Genomic DNA, 19,427 nt, shown 5'->3' with positions numbered 1-19,427 from the left:
TCTACATCCTCTGGTTTGACAGACTCGGGAGTTACTAGTGGTAATATAGTCTCTTCAACAATTTCCTCTTCTGGGCCTTCTGTTATAGTAGTAACGGGAGATTTACCTTTCTCTTCAACCGTAACTTCTTCAGTGACTTGCTGTTTTTGACCTACACGTTTAATGCTTTTCTTCTTCGTGATTTTCTTTGGCTCCTTTCCTTCTACAATTACCTCCGTTACTGTCACTTGTTCACGAACTTCTTCCACATCTTGCGGTTTTACAAACTCGGCAATTGGTAGAGGCAATACAGTATCTTCCACAATTTCTTCTGTTGGTCCTTCTGTCACAGTAGTGACTGGATGCTTACCTTTCTCTTCCACTGTAACTTCTTCAGTGACTTGTTGCTTCTGTCCCTTACGTTTAATAATTTTCTTTTTTGTGATTTTCGTTGGCTTCTTTCCTTCCACTTCTTCTTCTGTTACTGTTACTTGCTCTCGAACTTCCTCTACATCCTCTGGTTTGACAGACTCAGGAGTTACTAGTGGTAATATTGTCTCTTCAACAATCTCCTCTTCTGGGCCTTCTGTTACTGTAATAACTGGAGATTTACCTTTCTCTTCGACAGTAACTTCTTCCGAGACTTGCTGCTTCTGTCCTTTACGTTTAATAATTTTTTTTTTCGTGATTTTCTTTGGCATCCTTCCTTCTACAATTACCTCCGTGACTGTTACTTGCTCACGAACTTCTTCTACATCTTGTGGTTTTACAAACTCAGCAAGTGGTAGGGGCAATATAGTATCTTCCACAATTTCCTCTGTTGGTCCTTCTGTCACACTAGTGACGGGAGATTTACCTTTCTCTTCGACGGTAACTTCTTCAGTGACTTGCTGCTTCTTTCCCTTACGTTTAATAATTTTCTTTTTCGTAATTTTTCTTGGTTTCATTCCTTCCAATTCTTCTTCTGTTACTGTGACTTGTTCTCGAATTTCCTCTACATCCTCTGGTTTGACAGACTCGGGAGTTTCTAGCGGTAATATGGTCTCTTCAACAATCTCTTCTTCTGGGCCTTCTGTTACAGTAGTAACGGGAGATTTACCTTTTTCTTCGACAGTAACTTCTTCCGAGACTTGCTGCTTCTGTCCCTTACGTTTAATAATTTTCTTTTTTGTGATTTTCTTTGGCATCCTTCCTTCTACAATTACCTCCGTGACTGTTACTTGCTCACGAACTTCTTCCACATCTTGTGGTTTTACAAACTCAGCAAGTGGTAGGGGCAATATGGTATCTTCCACAATTTCCTCTGTTGGTCCTTCTGTCACACTAGTGACGGGAGATTTACCTTTCTCTTCGACGGTAACTTCTTCAGTGACTTGCTGCTTCTTTCCCTTACGTTTAATAATTTTCTTTTTCGTAATTTTTCTTGGTTTCATTCCTTCCAATTCTTCTTCTGTTATTGTGACTTGTTCTCGAACTTCCTCTACATCCTCTGGTTTGACAGACTCGGGAGTTACTAGCGGTAATATGGTCTCTTCAACAATCTCTTCTTCTGGGCCTTCTGTTACAGTAGTAACGGGAGATTTACCTTTTTCTTCGACAGTAACTTCTTCCGAGACTTGCTGCTTCTGTCCCTTACGTTTAATAATTTTCTTTTTTGTGATTTTCTTTGGCATCTTTCCTTCTACAATTACCTCCGTTACTGTTACTTGCTCACGAACTTCTTCCACATCTTGTGGTTTTACAAACTCAGCAAGTGGTAGAGGCAATACAGTATCTTCTACAATTTCCTCTGTTGGTTCTTCTGTTACAGTAGTAACGGGAGATTTACCTTTCTCTTCGACAGTAACTTCTTCAGTGACGTGTTGTTGTTGTCCCTCACGTTTAATAATTTTCTTTTTCGTGATTTTCTTTGGCATTTTTCCTTCTACAATTACCTCTGTTACTGTTACTTTTTCACGAACTTCTTCCACATCTTGTGGTTTTACAAATTCGGGAAGTGGTAGAGAAAATATAGTATGTTCCACAATTTCCTCTGTTGGCCCTTCTGTCATGGTAATTACGGGATGTTTATCTTTTTCTTCAATGGTAACTTCTTCCGTTATTTGCCGTGTTTTTTCTTTTTGTTTTATGATTTTCTTTTTCGTTATATGTTTTGGTTTTTCTCCTTCAACTTGTTCTTCTGTTACTGTCACTTCCTCTCGTTCTTCAACATCTGGCTTGATCATTTCAGGATGTTTTGGAGATAATATTGTGTCTTTAGTGATTTCGTCAACTGGGCTTACTGTTATGGTTATGGCAGGCTTGCGTTTATCTATTGTTTTTTTATCCACTTCTTTTTCTTCAATTGGTTTAATAGATTTTTCTTCGGATTCTTCTATTTTTGTCGGTATTATTTCTTCTATTCCTGTCATTTCTGTTACTTCTTCTATGTGCATAAATTGTTTTTTCGGTATTGATGGAATTTGCGATTTTACATCTTCGATTTCTTCTTCGATAACAACAACTTTTTCCTCCTCAGATTTTGTTTTCGGTGTCTTTTTGCGTATTGTCGTTTTCTTTGTTTTTACCGCTGCTGTTTCATCGTCTTTACTGCCACGTCTAAATTTTGTAGTGTATTCTTCAGTTACTTCAGTATCAGAATCAATCGATGGTTGATGTGTTATATCGTGTTCTGTGATGTGTTGTGTGATTGTGATGTGATGTTGGGCTGATACTTCTGTTGTTTCTGAAATGTATAGAGAATAAGTGTGGTATGATTAAGTTGTCTACGTGTTTCGTGGATCCATTTGCGTTACTTACTATTAGTCCCATGTATTTTAATATCAAACATTTCTTTAGCTACTTAAAATTATTGAACACTCTTACGTTGAGGGTTGTTTCGCGTCAAGCATGGCAAAATTGGTTGCAAGTTAAATGCGGTATAAGGGAATGATTTGTTTTCTTCAATATATATGTTTACTGTACATGGTGGAATTTTGTTTGACATATTGATGATATTTGAAGTTGTATTTGATCGTGTTTGCACTTACCTGAGGCGAAGCTATATCTTAAAATTATGTTGATTTTAAATGCGTTAGCCTATTTGAAAATTGTTACCAAATAAAATTGTTACCACTAATTCTATCGCATTGCTAATATTTTGTTTCCTGTCTAATTTGTCTAACTGTTCAATATGTTAGATGTCATCGATCATGGTCATCGTGTTACATCGAGTCGAGTTTCTCTAAACGTCGTGTCCGATTTGTCAGTGACAATTATGTTACCTCTTTAGAAGAATAATACTCACCCATAACTTGTTCCAAGTAGTCGGCTTCGATAGACGTGCTCGCTAATTTTCCTAAAGGTACTACGGTTTCGGGCAGATTTGATTCAATTTCAGCAGCGTGTTGTAATTCGGTCACAATCACGCCCTGTTTTTCTTCTTTTACTCCGTGGGCTGTTTTACCTTCTGGCTTTGAAACAATAAATTCCGATGCTACGTCTTCTGGAAGAATTTCGGTTTTCAGAGCAACCTTTCGTTTAATTACATCAGCTTGCGCGCTCGCTTCCTTGGCTTGGCCTTTCACAACTTCTTTTGCTTCTTTCTCTGTAACGGTTACTTGGATAACTTCAAGTCCTTCAGAAACACGGAATGCAACTTCTGCAGTTTCTTTTGGTACTGTCCTATCGAGCACAAGCAATTCTTCGCTTTCATGAGGAACGGATTGCGTTTGTTGTATACTCTCAAACGGTATTTGTTCTGGTGTTATTTTCTTTGTTTCAGGCTTAGTGGTTTCTATCATATCCTCTGCCGTTGCAGAAGTAACCACTTGAGATTTTTGAGCAACGCGCATACTCAACATACTCTGTTCGGCTGTTTGTTTAGTTGGTTCTTCTGGAGTCAATAATCCCTTTTCAGCCTCACTATAAGCCACCTCGGAGACTGACAACGACATCAATTCTTCTAGGTTTGGCCTACCTCTGTGTTCCTCGGGAACTTGTGGTTTAGTAAATTCTTCAACGTTACTCACTGTCATAACTTCCGAAGTCTCCGCGACTTCTATGCTGGATACTTTTGGTAGAGCTTTATGTTTTTTCGGAGCCTCCTGACTAGGTAATTCTTGTTCTGCTTCTGTAGAAATTACTTCAGATACAGCAACGACATTTAATTCTTCAACGTCGGGCCTTCCTTTATGACTATCTGCTTTTTTCAACTCGGTTATTTGCTCAACATTCGCGACCGTTACGATTTCAGTCGTTTGCGCTACTTCCCTACCCGTGAAATGTGATTCGGCTGTTTTTTCATCCAACTTTTCCGGGCTCGCCATTTGTTCTTCAAGTTCTGTAGACATCACTTGAGAAACCATGAGAGAGGAAAGTTCGTCTAAACTTGGTTTTCCTTTTTGTTCTTCTGGACTCTTGGGTCTAACAAATTCTTCAACATTCGACATAGTAATCATCTGAGAGGTCTCAGCAATTTCTCTACCGGACATCGCAGGCATCGCTTTAAGTCCACTAGGTACATCAGGCCTCTGGAAAGCCTCTTCAGTTTCATGTGACAAGATCTGAGAAACAGTTAACGAAGATAATTCTTCCACTTTGAACTCTCCTTTGCGTTCATCGGGTGCTAGTTGTTTCGCAAGTTCTTCTGCACTTATCATTGTTATAATTTGAGTCGTTTCTGCTACATCTCTACCAAACAAATCGGTTTGTGCAATTTTTTCTGTAGGTACCTCTGGAGAAGGCAATATAGCTTCCGCCTCGTTGGATACTGTCTGTGTTACACTCAAGGATAACAATTCCTCAATATCTGGTTTTCCCTTCTGTACGTCGGGCTTGCGACTTTCGACCAATTCGTCCACGTTTGAAGCTACTGTTATTTCTGTAGTTTCAGCTACATCTCTACCGAACAAGCTTGTTTGCACTGTCCTCTCGGTTGGTATTTCAGGACTTGGTAGAAGGTCTTCGGCTTCTTCTGAAACGATCTGCGACACCGTCAAAGATGTAAGTTCTTCGAGACCGGGTTTGCCTTTTTGTTTTTCAGCTTCCTTTGTGGGAACATACTCTTCCGTGCTCGACATCGCTAAAACCATCGTCGTTTCCGCGATATCTCTACCAAACAGATTAGGTTCTGCCTTTTTCTCTGCAGGAAACTCGTCTTTAACTAACGTCTCTTCAGCCTCGTGGGAAACTACCTGCGATACAGTCAACGAAGACAATTCTTCCACCTTGAACTCTCCCTTACGTTGGTCAGGTGTTATATGTTTCGAGAGTTCTTCCGTGGCCATCATTGTCACAATTTGAGTTGTTTCGGCTACGTCTCTACCAAACAAATCAGTTTGCGCAACTTTCTCAGTAGGTACCTCTGCAGAAGGCAGTACAGCTTCCGCCTCGTTGAATACTGTCTGTGTTACGCTCAAGGATAACAATTCCTCAATATCTGGTTTTCCCTTCTGTACGTCGGGCTTGCGACTTTCAACCAATTCATCCACATTTGAAGCCACTGTTATTTCTGTAGTTTCAGCTACATCTCTACCTAATAAACTTGTTTCCACCGTTCTTTCGGTTGGTACTTCTGGACTAGGAAGAACGTCTTCGGCTTCTTGAGATATTATGTGCGACACTGTTAAAGATGTAAGTTCTTCGAGACTCGGCTTGCCTTTTTGTTTTTCAGCTTCTTTCGTGGGAACATACTCGTCGGTGCTGGACATTGCTAAGACTACTGTCGTTTCCGCGACATCTCTACCGAAAAGATTTGGCTCAACAGTTTTACCAGCAGGAAATTCGTCCTTAACTAACGTATCTTCTGTCTCGTTAGAAATAACTTGAGACACGGTCAATGAGGATAATTCTTCCACCATAAACTCTCCCTTACGTTCATCGGGTGCAAGCTGTTTCGCAAGTTCTTCCGCAGTTATCATTGTTATAATTTGCATCGTTTCAGCTACGTCCCTACCAAACAAATCGGCCTGCGCTATTTTTTCTTTAGGCACCTCTGGAGAAGGCAGCACAGCTTCCGCTTCGCCTGATACGGTTTGTGTTACGCTCAAGGGTTGTAATTCCTCGATGTCAGGTTTTCCTTTTTGGATGTCGGGCTTTCGGCTTTCGACCAATTCACCTACATTTGATGCCATTGTTATTTCCGTAGTTTCTGCTACATCTCTACCGAACAAACTTGTTTGTACTGTTCTCTCAGTCGGTACTTCGGGACTAGGTAGAACGTCTTCAGCTTCTTGAGATACTATTTGTGAAACCGTTAAAGATGTTAATTCTTCGAGACCTGGTGTTCCTTTCTGTTTCTCAGCTTCTTTCGTCGGTAGATACTCTTCGGTACTAGACATTGCTAAGACCATCGTCGTTTCTGCGACATCTCTACCGAAAAGATTTGGTTCAACAGTTTTACCAGCAGGAAATTCGTCCTTAACTAACGTATCTTCTGCCTCGTTAGAAATAACTTGAGACACGGTCAATGAAGATAATTCTTCCACCATAAACTGTCCCTTACGTTCATCGGGTGCAAGCTGTTTTGCAAGTTCTTCCGCAGTTATCATTGTTATAATTTGTGTCGTTTCAGCTACGTCTCTACCAAACAAATCGGTCTGCGCTATTTTTTCTTTAGGCACCTCTGGAGAAGGCAGCACGGCTTCCGCTTCGCTTGATACGGTTTGTGTTACGCTCAAGGGTTGTAATTCTTCGATGTCAGGTTTTCCTTTTTGGATGTCGGGCTTTCGGCTTTCGACCAATTCACCTACATTTGATGCCATTGTTATTTCCGTAGTTTCTGCTACATCTCTACCGAACAAACTTGTTTGTACTGTTCTCTCAGTCGGTACTTCGGGACTAGGTAGAACGTCTTCAGCTTCTTGAGATACTATTTGTGAAACCGTTAAAGATGTTAATTCTTCGAGACCTGGTTTTCCTTTCTGTTTCTCAGCTTCTTTCGTCGGTAGATATTCTTCGGTACTAGACATCGCTAAGATCATCGTCGTTTCTGCGACATCTCTACCGAGTAGATTTGGTTGAGCTGTTTTTCCAGCAGGAAATTCGTCCTTAACTAACGTATCTTCTGCTTCGTTAGAAATTACTTGAGATACAGTCAACGAGGATAATTCTTCCACTATAAACTCTCCCTTACGTTCATCTGGTGCAAGTTGTTTCGCAAGTTCTTTTGTGCTTATCATTGTTATGATTTGAGTCGTTTCGGCTACGTCTCTGCCAGTCAGATCAGTTTGAGCTGTTTTTTCTTTAGGTATCTCTGCAGCAGGCAAAACAGTTTCCGCTTCACTGGATACGGTTTGTGTTACGCTCAAGGGTTGTAATTCCTCGATGTCTGGTTTTCCCTTTTGTATATCGGGCATTCGACTTTCGGCCAATTCGCCTACATTCGAAACCATCGTTATTTCCGTGGTTTCTGCCACATCTCTACCGAACAAACTTGTTTGTACCGTTCTTTCAGTCGGTACTTCGGCGCTAGGAAGAACGTCTTCTGCTTCCTGGGGTACTATCTGCGAGACTGTTAGAGACGTAAGTTCCTCAAGACCCGGTTTGCCTGTTTGTTTCTTAGTTTCCTTTGCGGGAACGTATTCTTCAGTGCTAGCCATCGCTAAGACCATCGTCGTTTCCGCGATATCTCTGCCAGAAAGATTTGGTTGAGCTGTTTTAGTTGCAGGAAATTCGTCCTTAACTAACGTATCTTCAGCCTCATTCGAAAGCACTTGAGAAATAGTCAAGGAAGTTAATTCTTCAACTTGCCGTTTGCCTCGTTGTTCTTCAGGTCCTTTAGTAGCAAACTCGTCGGTTTCAGACATCGCTGTTACTTGAGTTGTTTCGGCTGCTTCTCTTCCGGAAACACTGAATTCAGCCTTTCGATCTTTTGGTGTAGTTTGACTGATTAGAACGTCTTCCACTTCATTTGAAACAATCTCGGAAACGGTCAAGGACGTTAATTCTTCGAGTCCTGGTTTACCTTTGTGTTCATCTAATTTAGCTTTCGCGAGATCTTCGATTGTGCTCGCTGCAACTATTTGGAAAATTTCTGCGGCCTCTCTGCCCATCAAGCTCGGTTGTGCTTGGTGTTGTGTTGGCGCAACGGCTTCAGGCAAGATGTCCTCGATTTCATTCGGAGCTACTTCGCTGATCAGAACTGTAGTAAGACCGTCGAACTGTGGCTTGCCTTTCTGTTCTTCGGGTTTAAATCTGTCTTCAAATGTGTCCTCCTTTTCGACTGGCGTCATTTCAGATCTTACTATTGTTTCTACTGTAGTTTGAATCATCGTCGCTTGAGAGGAAAATGGCTTCTCCTCGCGTAATTCTCGAGTACTCTGCACACTTTCGACGAATGAACCTTCGATAGTCTGGAATACGTCGATGTCTTGCGTAGCTCTCGCTTCGATTCTTCTTGAGGCAATATCTAGCGTCGCTTCTTTGTCTTCGGTAAACGTTTCTGAAATCTGTAATGACTTGACTTCCGATATATCGATGTTCGCTTTTTGTACTGCGGGTTTGAAGAGTCCCTCGAACGTCTTTTCGCTTTCTTCGACAAGATTCTCGTTAACGATGATGCTTTCGAACGTGTCGCGAGCCGGTATGGCCATTTGAGGCATTGCAATTTTATCAGGGACTTCAGGCACATCAACTCGCGACTCCACCATCGTAGTTTCTATCGTGTCAGTTGCTGTAACAAGTGTACGAGTGGCTGTTCGCGATGTCTCGAGTTTCTTCTCTTCCAGTGATGTTTCAGCTTCGCCAGATGTCACCTCTGTGATAGATACACTATGACCTTCTTCGAACATCGGCACGGCTATGCTGGATATCATCTTTGGATATTTACTGAAAGTACCTTCACTTTCCGCGCTTGGAACTTCTTCAACGACGATAGGTTCAAATGTATCTTGCCTCAAGTGGGCTTCTGCTTGAGTCTTCTCGAAAGGCTTAATTGAGCCGGTACTTTGTTCGATGAAAACTTGGGCTTTTTGAGCGACGTCCATACCAACTCTCGTTAGACTGACTTGAGCGGTACTTTCATCATGCTTTTGGATGCTCATTGTGGCTTCTTTGTCCTGTGTTACGATTTGACCCACGGTAATACTTTTGCCCTCCACGAAGCTGATTTCCGCGCTTCGCTCGTCGGGTTTAAATTTGTCAGTGAACATCGTACCGTGCTCTTGATAAACTGTCTCACTGACGCCGATACTCTCCAAAGTAGTTTGCGTCTGATGTGCTTCATATGTTGTCGGTTTCGATGCCGCGGGCAGTTCTCCGAGTCCTTCGCGCAAATTGATCTCTGTACGTTCAGCTACCTCTTTGCCTTCCATTGCGAGGCTCGCTGTCTGTTGACGCAGTTTCTTCTCGGTGAACTCCGCCTCGACGTCTTGAGTGGTAGTAGATTCCGTAATGGCAACGAATCTGTTTTCGTCTAACACGACGCGCGCACTCGATTTCGTCAATGGCGTTTCCTGAATCGTATCCACTTCTCTTTCCACCGGCACCTGCTCGCTCAACTGCACCGTCTCGAAAGGTTTCTGTCCAATTAACGCAACCGCCGTTGTCGGTGCTTGTTTCTCGCTTATTTCGCCCGTGCTGGAACCCGGAATGATTTCCGACTTTTCGGCTACTTCGTGACCGGGTATAACGACCGATTGCGCCGAATGAGATCTGTCCTCCTGTATCGTTTCCAGAGGAGCTTCCTTGTCCGCCATTCTGATTTCTGTGACGGACGTGACGTGGTGTCCCTCTTCGACAGACAATCCGATCTTATGTTGCTCCGGCATGAATTTTCCTTCGAACGGTTTTTCTTGGTCCTGAACTAGACCTTCAGTCACCAAGACACTTTGGTAGACATCTCTCGTGGTCGATACCGTTTTAGTATCCGGTTTCTCGATGCTGACTTCTCCCACAGAATGTTCAATTGCTACCGCAGTTGTTTCAGCTATACTGTGAGTGGCATCGATTCCGAGCGAAGCGGCGTATTTGCGCGGCTGCTCTTCAATTTTGTACAGCGATTCCTTGTCCGCGGGTGTCACATGTGATATAGTCACGATCGTCTTTGCCTCTTCTATATCGATGTTCACCGTCTTGTTTTCCGGCATCAACGCCGGCACGTATTGTTCTTCTTTCTCTTGAACGATAGGCTGCAACTCTACTAGCGGATTAAACACTATATGGTCTGGAACCGCGACAGCTTCCTGTGGCGTTTCGCCGGCCACGACTTCGCCGGTGCTGAAGTCGGGCACTTGCATCGTCACTTCGGCGACGCCGTGAGTATCAATTAGGCTCTTTTCTGCTGTTCTCAGTTCTGGAGTTTCCTTTGACTTGTACTCGACCTCCTTGTCTTCTAAGATCACCGAAGACACTTGTAAACTTTGCTCCACTACCACGGAAAGGTCGGCTAAGGCCGTGGACGGTGCTTTGTCTTTACCAAGTATATCCTCCGCTTCGGTTGCTTGCGTTTCCGTTTGTACTAACGCCTCCAAGGGGATGCTTGAGAGCACAGCCGAAGCAGAGCTGGGTTGTGTCTTTGTCAATTCTCCAGCGCTGGAATCCGGAGTGACCTCGCTCTTTTCAGCAATTATGTGCCCAGAGAATTGTATCTCGGCCTTCTTTTCCGTGGGCTTCTCAGGAATTCGAAGAACGTCCTCCTTCTCAGCTGGAACCTCTGTGGACGTGGTGGCGCTAATAATTTCGTCAACAGCCATCCGAGCAGTGTCTGTCTTGGCGGGTTTATCCTTGAATTCTGCCTCTCTCTCTGTCGCGACAGTTTCGCTTTGGACGATGCTTTCAAACGGCAAATGTTCCTCTTTAGCCGCTGCACTTGTCGGTACCTTTATGTCGAGATCTCCAGGGTAAGCGATCGCTGTAACTTCCGAGAGCTCGGCAACTTTGTGAGCGTCGAAGCTAGTAGTGACTTTCTCACCGGGAATATCCGGTTTCTTCATGTATTCCCGTTCCTTGTCAGACGCAATTGTCTCTATCACGGTGATGCCCGTTTCCTCTTCGAACGACACGTCCACTTGTTTCTTGTCCGGCTTCACGAAGTCCAGCATCGGTTGCTCTGAATCACCGGCTGATGTTTCGGACGTGACGATGCTACGATGAGTGATATGCTCAGTCGTGGCTGTTGCGGAGATGGTCTCCTCGCGTTTGAATTGGCCGACGTTGTCGGTCGCAGTTACCTCGGCAGCTTGTGCCACAGTATGAACAGAAATGTCGAAAATAGCGGATTTTGATTCTGGTTTCTCCGTTTCCGCGAGTATGCTTTCCTTATCCTCTGCCGTTACGGACGAGACTACGAGACTTTCACCCATAACAAATTCAAGATTGGCTTTCCTTTCCGACGTTGGCACGTGATCGAAAGGCTTCTCGGTCTCTCTGGTGTGTACTTCTTCAGCGACGGCTGTCTCAAATGGCAACAGAGTCGCTTTAGGATGCATTTCTTGAGCAGATTCGGTGGGCAGTTCGGTTGGAGCGACATTGCTTAGAATTTCGAACTTGGACGCTATTTCCTGCGTCACCACGTCGACTGTAGCTTCGGCGGTTTTCGGTGTCGGTTTCTCGTTGAATACGTCTTCCTTGTCTTCGGGATGTGTTATAGCGATTGTCAGACCTTCTCCTTCCTCGAAGGTAACGCCAACCTTTTTGGTCTCGGGTTTCATGTCCGCTGCCAGGGGAGATTCCTTCTCGGATATCGATACTTCCATCTGTTGAACAACGTCCAGTCCGCTTTGCGATTGACTGGCACTCTCCTGGACTGGTTTCTCCTCCTTCAGTTCGCTTATGTTACTCGCGAGAATTGTTTCCTGTGTCTCCGCTATCTCGTGGCCCTCAGTGATGTCTAACACGACTTGCCGGCTGTCTGGTAACTTCTCTACTGACAATTCCTCCTCTTTCAACACAGTCGTCACTTCGGTGACGGTCAACTTCTCAGCTCGAGCGCAGACTTGAAGGGCTGCGCTCTGTTCAACGGGACGTGTGTCTTCGTCTCTAACTCGCTCAGCTTCGCCGACATTCGTTTCCGTAACGATCAACTCTTCCAAAGCCTCTTGCTGGAGTATTGCTTTACTCGATTTAGGAACTTCGCTGCTAATCTTCCCGGCACTTTGCTCTACCAGAATCTCCGCCGTTGACGCGATAGTATGGCCGGTTATAGACGACTCAACCGTGTGAGACTCTGGTCCGACGTCGGGTGTGTAGATATTCTCGAGGTCGTGCGGGATCACTTCTAATATGCTCGCACCTGTTCTTGTCTCCGTGAGTTCGACGCTCGCTGTTTTGCCTTCGGGTCTCGCGTCTGCTCTGTAGGCCTCCTCCTTCTCCGCGGTCTCTTGCATAGTCACGCTGATGGTTTCTATAGGAATATGAGACGATTGTGCCTTTCCACTGGTAGGTTTGTCTTCCGGCAAGTATTCTTGGGTTGGCGATTCGGTTCTTACTTGCTCGCACACCGGAGCCACTTGTGTTGTGTATTCGGTATTCGCGAATGTACCCTTAACGTCGGCTACATCGACGTACTCGGTCTCTTTCTCGCCTGTTACGATCATCGTGGTGTGCAAACTCTCGATTTGATCTACTGAGACCATCGCAGTCTTTGTGTCAGGAGCCTTATCCTCTTTGGACGGAGCTACATCCTCCGCCGCGACAGTCTCGCCGACGATCGTCTCTTGCAGACTGACGGCTTCGATTTTAGCCGTGGCAGTTGACGGAACTTCCTTCGTGACTTCACCCAAGTTACTTTCCGGCTGCGTTTCTTGGATTTCGAGCGAAATCATTGGATGGGTTGGGACTGTCTTGCCATGGTGCGATTCCGGCATCTCAAAGATCTTCAGTTCGGTCTCTTTCTCTATGGAAGTAGTTTGCGATACTTCGATACTCCTGACAGCGTCGTAGACTGTCTCCACCGTTTGGGTTTCCGGTTTGGTGTCCTTCTCCATGAGCGCCTCTCGATCGTGAGCGAGAGTCTCGAGTACCGTTTTCGCTTCAGTCAATTGGACCGACACGACACCGCTCTCCGAAACGTATTTCAATGTATCTTTCAAATCTGCCGGGTAATCCGCAGTTTGAACTTGAGATATCAGAACATGTTCCTCCGGTCGGACCGATGTCTCAGCTAACGCTTGCAATGGCTTCTGATCGGCGCTGTAGGTTCCCTCGGATTCTTGAACAATAGTGTCTGTTACAGATCCAATTTCTAACGAGGATATCGACGTGACCGCCAATTTACCGGTAGGCTTCTCCTCGGGATGATAGTCTCGCTCCTTCTCGGAAGCTGTCGTCTCCACTGTCACGGCTGACACGATCTCGACGACATTAAGATCCGCCGTAACCCGTTTGTCCTCTTCGATCGTTAAATCGCCTTCCTTTTGTTGCGTATCGATCGTCGAGATCGTGACACCCTCCAGAAGAGTGACATTTGGCGTGGCTTCGAAGGAGTCCACTTTACGGCCGGGAACGTATTCGCCCTCGCGCTCTTGCACAAGGTCGTGGTGGATCACAGCCGTTTCGTTTCCGTAGGAAATCCCGACTTGGGCTGTTTGACTCGGCGGCAATCTACCCGGAATATAAGCCCCTTCTTTCTCCGGCGCGTTCATCTCTTCAGTCACGCGTTGTTTCTGCGAGATCACTGTTTCAGTAGCGACCTCGGTGGGTACTATCAACTCCGGATAATATTTTCCCGGCTTATCCTCGGGACGAACTTCCTCCACTACTATCGGCTCGACAGCGCTGATGTTGATCCTAGGTTTCGTGGTGACCGTTTTCGCCGGCTCCAGCTTATCTTCGCTCAAGCCCTCCTGAACCTCATAAACCGACAGTCCGATTTGCGGTAACACAGTGTCCTCCGCTTTCGCGGTTAAGGGTGCCACGAAATTCTCCGTGGGTACTTCGCTCTGGTTGATAATGGTCTCGCTGATGGTCGCGGCTTCTTGCACAGTGACTTGTACGTCCGCCTTCCGGCTTGTTTCTGGCGTAGTTAGAGTTAAATTTGACAGATCGTCGCCGTGCGACAACGTTTCACTAATGAGAAGACCCTCCTTTGTTATTACAGAAGACGTAGCCTCATAAGAGGCGGCCTTGAAGGTGCCTGAAAATTCATCCGTGGATATGTGCGCAGTAGTTTCAGTAGTGGAGTACGGTTCCACCGGTGAGATTGACACCGATGCGTTGCGTTCGACGGGCTTAACGCTGATGACGTCGTCGACCTCTTTCTCATGTATCGACGTAGTCTGCTCAGTTAACGCAATAACAGTGTCCAACGTATATTTTGCCTTCTCTGATTCAGGTTTGCCAGGTGCCTGCTCGACCGTACGATCCAGCGGTATCACTTGGTTTCGTTGACTCGACACGTTCAAAGCTATAGACGGCAACGATTGGTCCTTTATCACCTCGAATTCTTCGATTTCTTCGAGTTCGACTTCGTCTTTACCGATGTCCGGTCTCTTCGGCATCATTGCCTTCTTTACTCTCTCGATCGTTTCTTCCTCTTCCAGAACATCGATCTGTTTCTCCACGTCCTCCTTTTGCTTACGAATCAATCTGCCCTTCGAGTCCCGTTCTAGTACAATAATCTCTTCCTCGATTTCCTCCTCCTCCTTCTTTCTTTCCTTCTCAATATCCTCGACCTCCTCGACTTTTACAATCTGAACCCCCTCTTCCCTATCTTGTGTGGTTTCTTCGATTTGATCCCGCAGTGTCCTGTCTTTGCGTTTGCGGAGTGTTGTGTGTGCCTGCCGTGTGTCCTCGTATTCTGTGGAAAGTATGTGAGAATTTTGTGTCAGACGCGAGTGTTGCGTGACATTTTCACTCTCGCTCTACCTCGCTTCCTTTCTCTCTACCGATCTCGAAGCTGTCGAGCTAGATGTTCCGAGAGCGACCATATCATTTCTGTGTATCTTTCTTGGAAGGAAAGAAACGCAGAATGACATGGTTGCAAGCGAGTGCTTAGTAAGACAGCTTCGATCCATCTCTCGTTTCTTCGCATACCTCATGCCACGATTAAAGATGCGTGTGTTGCTAAGACATTGAACGTGCTTGACAAACAAATAAGTGGCAATCGCTCGAGTTTCCAGAGATGTGTAAATAAATGTAAAAACGGTTTAGTATCATCGTTACTTTCGACCATGCTTGCACTTTTCATGCACCTTATATCATTTTGTGTCGCGAGCGAGATGTCGATAAAAATGTACAGCACTTACATTTTAAGTCAGAATTGGCGTAGCACAAATGAGCGTCGAATCGCGAAGCGTTGATTTTCGAAGCTGATACGCAAAGTAGAGTTCATAGGGTGGTTAAAAAAGTGACGAAGGGGAATATTGTGTAGTGGAATGAGTAGGGTGAGATGTGTCGTGCGTGTGGAAAGCATAGCGGCGTAAGTAGAAAAATCTCACTGCTATTATTCGATCAAGTAAAGCTTCGTGCATCTGAAAGCATAATAAAACAATAACGATCGTTACAGCAGCTATAATTAGCCTGTCTTACGATCACAATGCACACTTTTTGCTTTTCTCTATATCTTAACATACCTATATATATGGGCGAGAAAATATTTCGAGAATATGAAAATTTCATTGTTCAGATTCACAAATGCAGTTAAATATCTGCAAAATTAACGAGCCCCCAACTGAAAGATCGATGAAATTTGTCGCAGAGAGACATGCGTCTATCTCTGTCTCGAAATCATTCAAATGACGGTGACGCAATGTGGCGTCGACCGTGCAACAACGGTAAGATTATGCGAAATAATGGCGGAAGCACTATTTATTACAGCGGGCACCGACTCGTCGACAAAATAGCTTATACGATTTATAGATACGCCATGCACTGAAATTCGTTGTTCCGAACCTTTAATTTCTCGAATATCCTGCACGTGAGTGGCTTTCCTTTCATCTCTCCTCTCTGTAATCAAAAAATTCTTACTCTTTTGGAAAATTCAGAACGGACTATAGCGAAAAAAATACCTAACGCACGTGTGAAATAACGTACAGATCGATTAATATCATTATCGCTTGAAAAGCTGTCGAACACTTGAGCACGCTTGAAATGGAGATTGTTAACTTGTTGAAAAGAAAGTTACAAATAAATCTGAATCTCGTGTGTGCGCATGCAGAACTTTCGATGTGTTCTTTTCGTAGGAAAACTGCACAGCTTGTTGTATCGGCTTACCCATGAAATGAATTTTCGTTTCGCGAATGACGTCCACTCTTTCCGTAGCACGTTGCTCGGTCTCGATCTAAGAAGAAAGAATAGAAAAGGATTTAATATAAATTTTATATTTCCCGATGAGAACTGTTTCCATACCTCTGAAATTTCCGTGACTTCCCAAGCACGTGGTCTGAAGTCTTCCGGAGCGAAGTGCGTGATGACCTCTTCTACAGTAGCGTGTTGAAGCTCTACCATTCTCATGAAAGCGCGAAAACCGACCGTCGCCGCGACGAAGCTCTCGTCGGTCGTCGTCTCCTCGGTGAGTACTTGGCTGATCAACGCTCCGTAGCCCTTCCTCTCTACCAACTGAACCAAAGCGTTCTGAGCGTCGGGTGTCTTCAGAGCAGGGAAGATCTCGGTTCTGTAGAGACACTCGTTGATCTCGTTCACGGAGACGCCTTGTCGTACCAGATAGCCGATTGTTGCGAGTTCCCGAAGGGGAGATTCTCCCGGGCCAAATTCTTTCACGTCTAATAACTCCATTATCTCGTCAACTTCGCGAGCTATATGCTCCTTCTGTCGCTCTACAATCTCCTGTACGGTGATGTCTTCTTGAATCTTCTCCGCTTTCACTTTCTTAACTTTCTTCTGTTTCACTTCCGTGCGTTTCACTTCTTGCGCACTGGTCTCGACGTGCGTTTCGACAACCGAAACTTTCTGCAAGGTCTCTGAGGTGACCCGAGCGCGATCGACCTTCGTCTCGACGGTGAAGTCAGGGGCTGTGTCTTCGCTCGTGATTTCCGAAACGACAACTACACTTTCGCGTTCTTCGATGATCGGTTTGGCGCGTTTCTCAAGTTTCGGCGCTTCTCGCGGCTTCCGGTCGTCAATTTTCTTCAAAGAAGCCGTTGCTTCGGTCATAACCGGTTCCTGGATCGGTATTATTTTTTGTGCTCTCGAAACCTAAAATATACAAATTTTAGTAGAAAAGAAAATATATCATTAACACACATCGAATAAATATTTCTTATTTAGATATTTTTTCTGTTAATGTATAGAAATTGCATAATCGTCATAATACCTCCTCTGGTTTCTTCTCCTTGATGATTTCCGTGGTTTCCAATAGTTGAGTCTCTTCTACATCAACGATTCTCCTAAAAATGCAAAAAGCAAGTATTACAATTTATAAACGGTACAAATAAATCTTGTTAACACGAAATGTATGATGACTAACTTTTCTTCCGTCTGTTCTTTTGGTACAAGCTTCTCTTCGTGAATTTCTTCTGTCTCCACTTTGACACGCTCAGCCTTGACTTTCTCTTTGATTTCCTTCGCCTTCTTTAATTCAATTTTCTTCTTTTTATGCAGTTTCTCCTCCTGTTTCTTCGGCTTTATTTCAACTTTCTCTTCTTCCTGGACTATGTCCTCTGGCTTTGGTCTTGCTTCACTTGTAGTATCGACATGCAGTTTGGCTTTTGTTATTGTCATGCCGATTTCGCTAGTGGCTTTGCAAACATACGTGGCGTCGTCTTCTCTGGTAGACCGCTTGATCGTCAGAGTGGTCCTCTTATCTTCCTCGAATATACGTATCTTCACGTTCTCCGTGTTCATTATGAGCTTATCGTTCTTGTACCAAATAATATCTGGAAGTTGAGAAAAAAACAAAAATAAAAAGTCTCGCGCGACTTCACAGTCAACGTTTGCATCGTTTTATATGAAAACAATTACCTGGTTTGGGGTTACCAGAATAGACGCATTCAAACAAAGCGGTGTCTCCTTCTTTTGTATAAATGTCCGTAATCTCTTGGATAAATCGTGGGACAGCTTGCGTGGCTGAAAGATCACGTATTGTTAAGTTTTTTATCATATTATTACGTAGGCACCTTTGCAACACGAAAACAAATCAGACAATATGAAATTCTCTTACCTAATACTGCATCCGGTGTGAAGGTCGCTCGCGCAAACCTGATGTCAGTAATCTGGTTAGACAAAAACACACAGAGAAATTCATGCAGAATTATTTCGAAACTTCACATCTCTATCGTTAGTTTTAAGCGACATTCTACCTGACATCGAACCCCTCTCGTCTTCGATATGGCGCTCGTCGTAAGATGTCTCGGACATATTGCCGGCCAAGCCGAGATTTCCGCTGCATTGGCTTTCGAGCAGTAGGAACTCTTGTAACTCCTCCTGGCTGTCTGCTGTGTGCAATTGCTGAAAAGACTCCAGGTCGATTTCTCTCGGTTCCAACGGGAACATTCTCGGGTCTGCGGGGTAATTGTCGAATCGTCGCTCCTTCGAGTACTTCGGAACTGGAATTCTCGACTTGGGATATGTGTGATACTTCCTTCTATAGCTATAAGTCGATTTAATCACGGGCTTCTCGGCAACAGTTTCGACATATGACTTATTTCGGTCACTTGGGATTTCGCTTTCTTCGATCGGCAATAGATGGAATGGTAACTTTTGATTATCTGGAAACGTTTTAGCGCTTGCCTGAGAGGTTTCTGGTCCTTGAATCCTTCTTTCGTGCCTCGGAGGCGGAAACTCGCCGAAATCGAGAACGATTTTCCTCTTTTTACTCTTTGCTGAAACGCCCGCGGAAATTTCACCAAACATTGAACAGTCCTCGCAGACCTTGTTGGGTTTTTTTTCTTCATGGCTCGAAAATTCGACGCTCGCCAGTGGTTTTCCAACGATTTTTCTTCGAGCAACATACTTGGCACTTTCTGTCGCGACTGAAGACAACTGTTTTGGCACGCTCGACATTTTTACGCTCTGCTTGCGCTTTTCATGTCTCATTTCTGAAGCTACAATGTTCTTTGAAATTGACGTAGCGGCACTCTTTGATTCAATTACTGATATAGTGTGTGATTTCTCGATAGCGGAGCCGGATTTCGCCATTTTGCTGGCCATGGACTTGGCAAGCGTGTTCTTCTTATTTTCTAGTGGCATCGTGTTTAAAACATATTTAGCTTCAATGTGTTGTTCAACACGTTCTTTGTGTTGTAATCGCGCCTCTAGGTCAAATTCCGCCGGACTTTGTTTCTTTTGAGAAGTGTCAATTTGCCAAGAGTACCTTATTTCAGTGGCATTCTCTTCGATTCCCGTGGAATCCGAGTATCTTCTCGACAAGAGGTATTCCTTTGAAGCAGCTGCATCTTCGTCACCGATGTTCATTAAAGTCTTTGTTGACGAAAATTCACTGATCACTGTCGAGCTGTCTATCTGAGAGCTTTCGTCTCTAATTGCACGATCGTCTAGACTGTCACTCGAAAAGCTACACTCTGCATCACTCGGCATGCGATCGATCACGTCCAGCCGATGAACGCGATTCT

At 44.5% G+C, this 19,427-nt stretch overlaps 2 protein-coding genes across 18 annotated transcripts in view; both read right to left on the bottom strand.

The window, feature by feature from the left end:
* The window catches only part of LOC116846419 (titin), an 86,542-nt gene that overhangs the window by 21,360 nt on the left and 45,755 nt on the right, over nucleotides 1–19,427 (bottom strand). For 12 of the 17 annotated variants that reach the window (XM_032820216.1, XM_032820204.1, XM_032820208.1 and 9 more), the window contains 8 exons: nucleotides 17,818–17,922; nucleotides 17,324–17,732; nucleotides 17,171–17,243; nucleotides 16,246–17,052; nucleotides 16,111–16,177; nucleotides 15,790–15,843; nucleotides 3,266–14,695; nucleotides 66–2,704 (listed from right to left, as the gene is read on the bottom strand). In XM_032820216.1, the coding sequence (XP_032676107.1) occupies nucleotides 66–2,704; nucleotides 3,266–14,695; nucleotides 15,790–15,843; nucleotides 16,111–16,177; nucleotides 16,246–17,052; nucleotides 17,171–17,243; nucleotides 17,324–17,732; nucleotides 17,818–17,922 (15,584 nt within the window). Of the gene's footprint in view, nucleotides 1–7; nucleotides 2,705–3,265; nucleotides 14,696–15,143; nucleotides 15,369–15,789; nucleotides 15,844–16,110; nucleotides 16,178–16,245; nucleotides 17,053–17,170; nucleotides 17,244–17,323; nucleotides 17,733–17,817; nucleotides 17,923–19,427 lie in introns of those variants that run through there. The other 5 variants (XM_032820217.1, XM_032820219.1, XM_032820205.1 and 2 more) reach the window with 4 other exon arrangements.
* Nucleotides 17,980–19,424, bottom strand: LOC116846420. Its single transcript, XM_032820221.1, has 2 exons — nucleotides 18,156–19,424; nucleotides 17,980–18,068 (listed from the first exon to the last, which is right to left on the bottom strand). Exons 1-2 carry the CDS (start codon nucleotides 19,390–19,392, stop codon nucleotides 18,061–18,063), a joined length of 1,245 nt encoding a protein of 414 aa, XP_032676112.1. The 5' UTR covers nucleotides 19,393–19,424; the 3' UTR covers nucleotides 17,980–18,060.

This window comes from Odontomachus brunneus, unplaced genomic scaffold (assembly GCF_010583005.1).
Source record: "Odontomachus brunneus isolate Ranch 3 - 2012 unplaced genomic scaffold, Obru_v1 Obru_scaffold_063, whole genome shotgun sequence".
NCBI lineage: Eukaryota > Metazoa > Arthropoda > Insecta > Hymenoptera > Formicidae > Odontomachus > Odontomachus brunneus.
The sequence above is the reverse complement of the archived record's forward strand: the minus strand, read 5'-3'. Positions and strand labels throughout refer to the sequence as shown.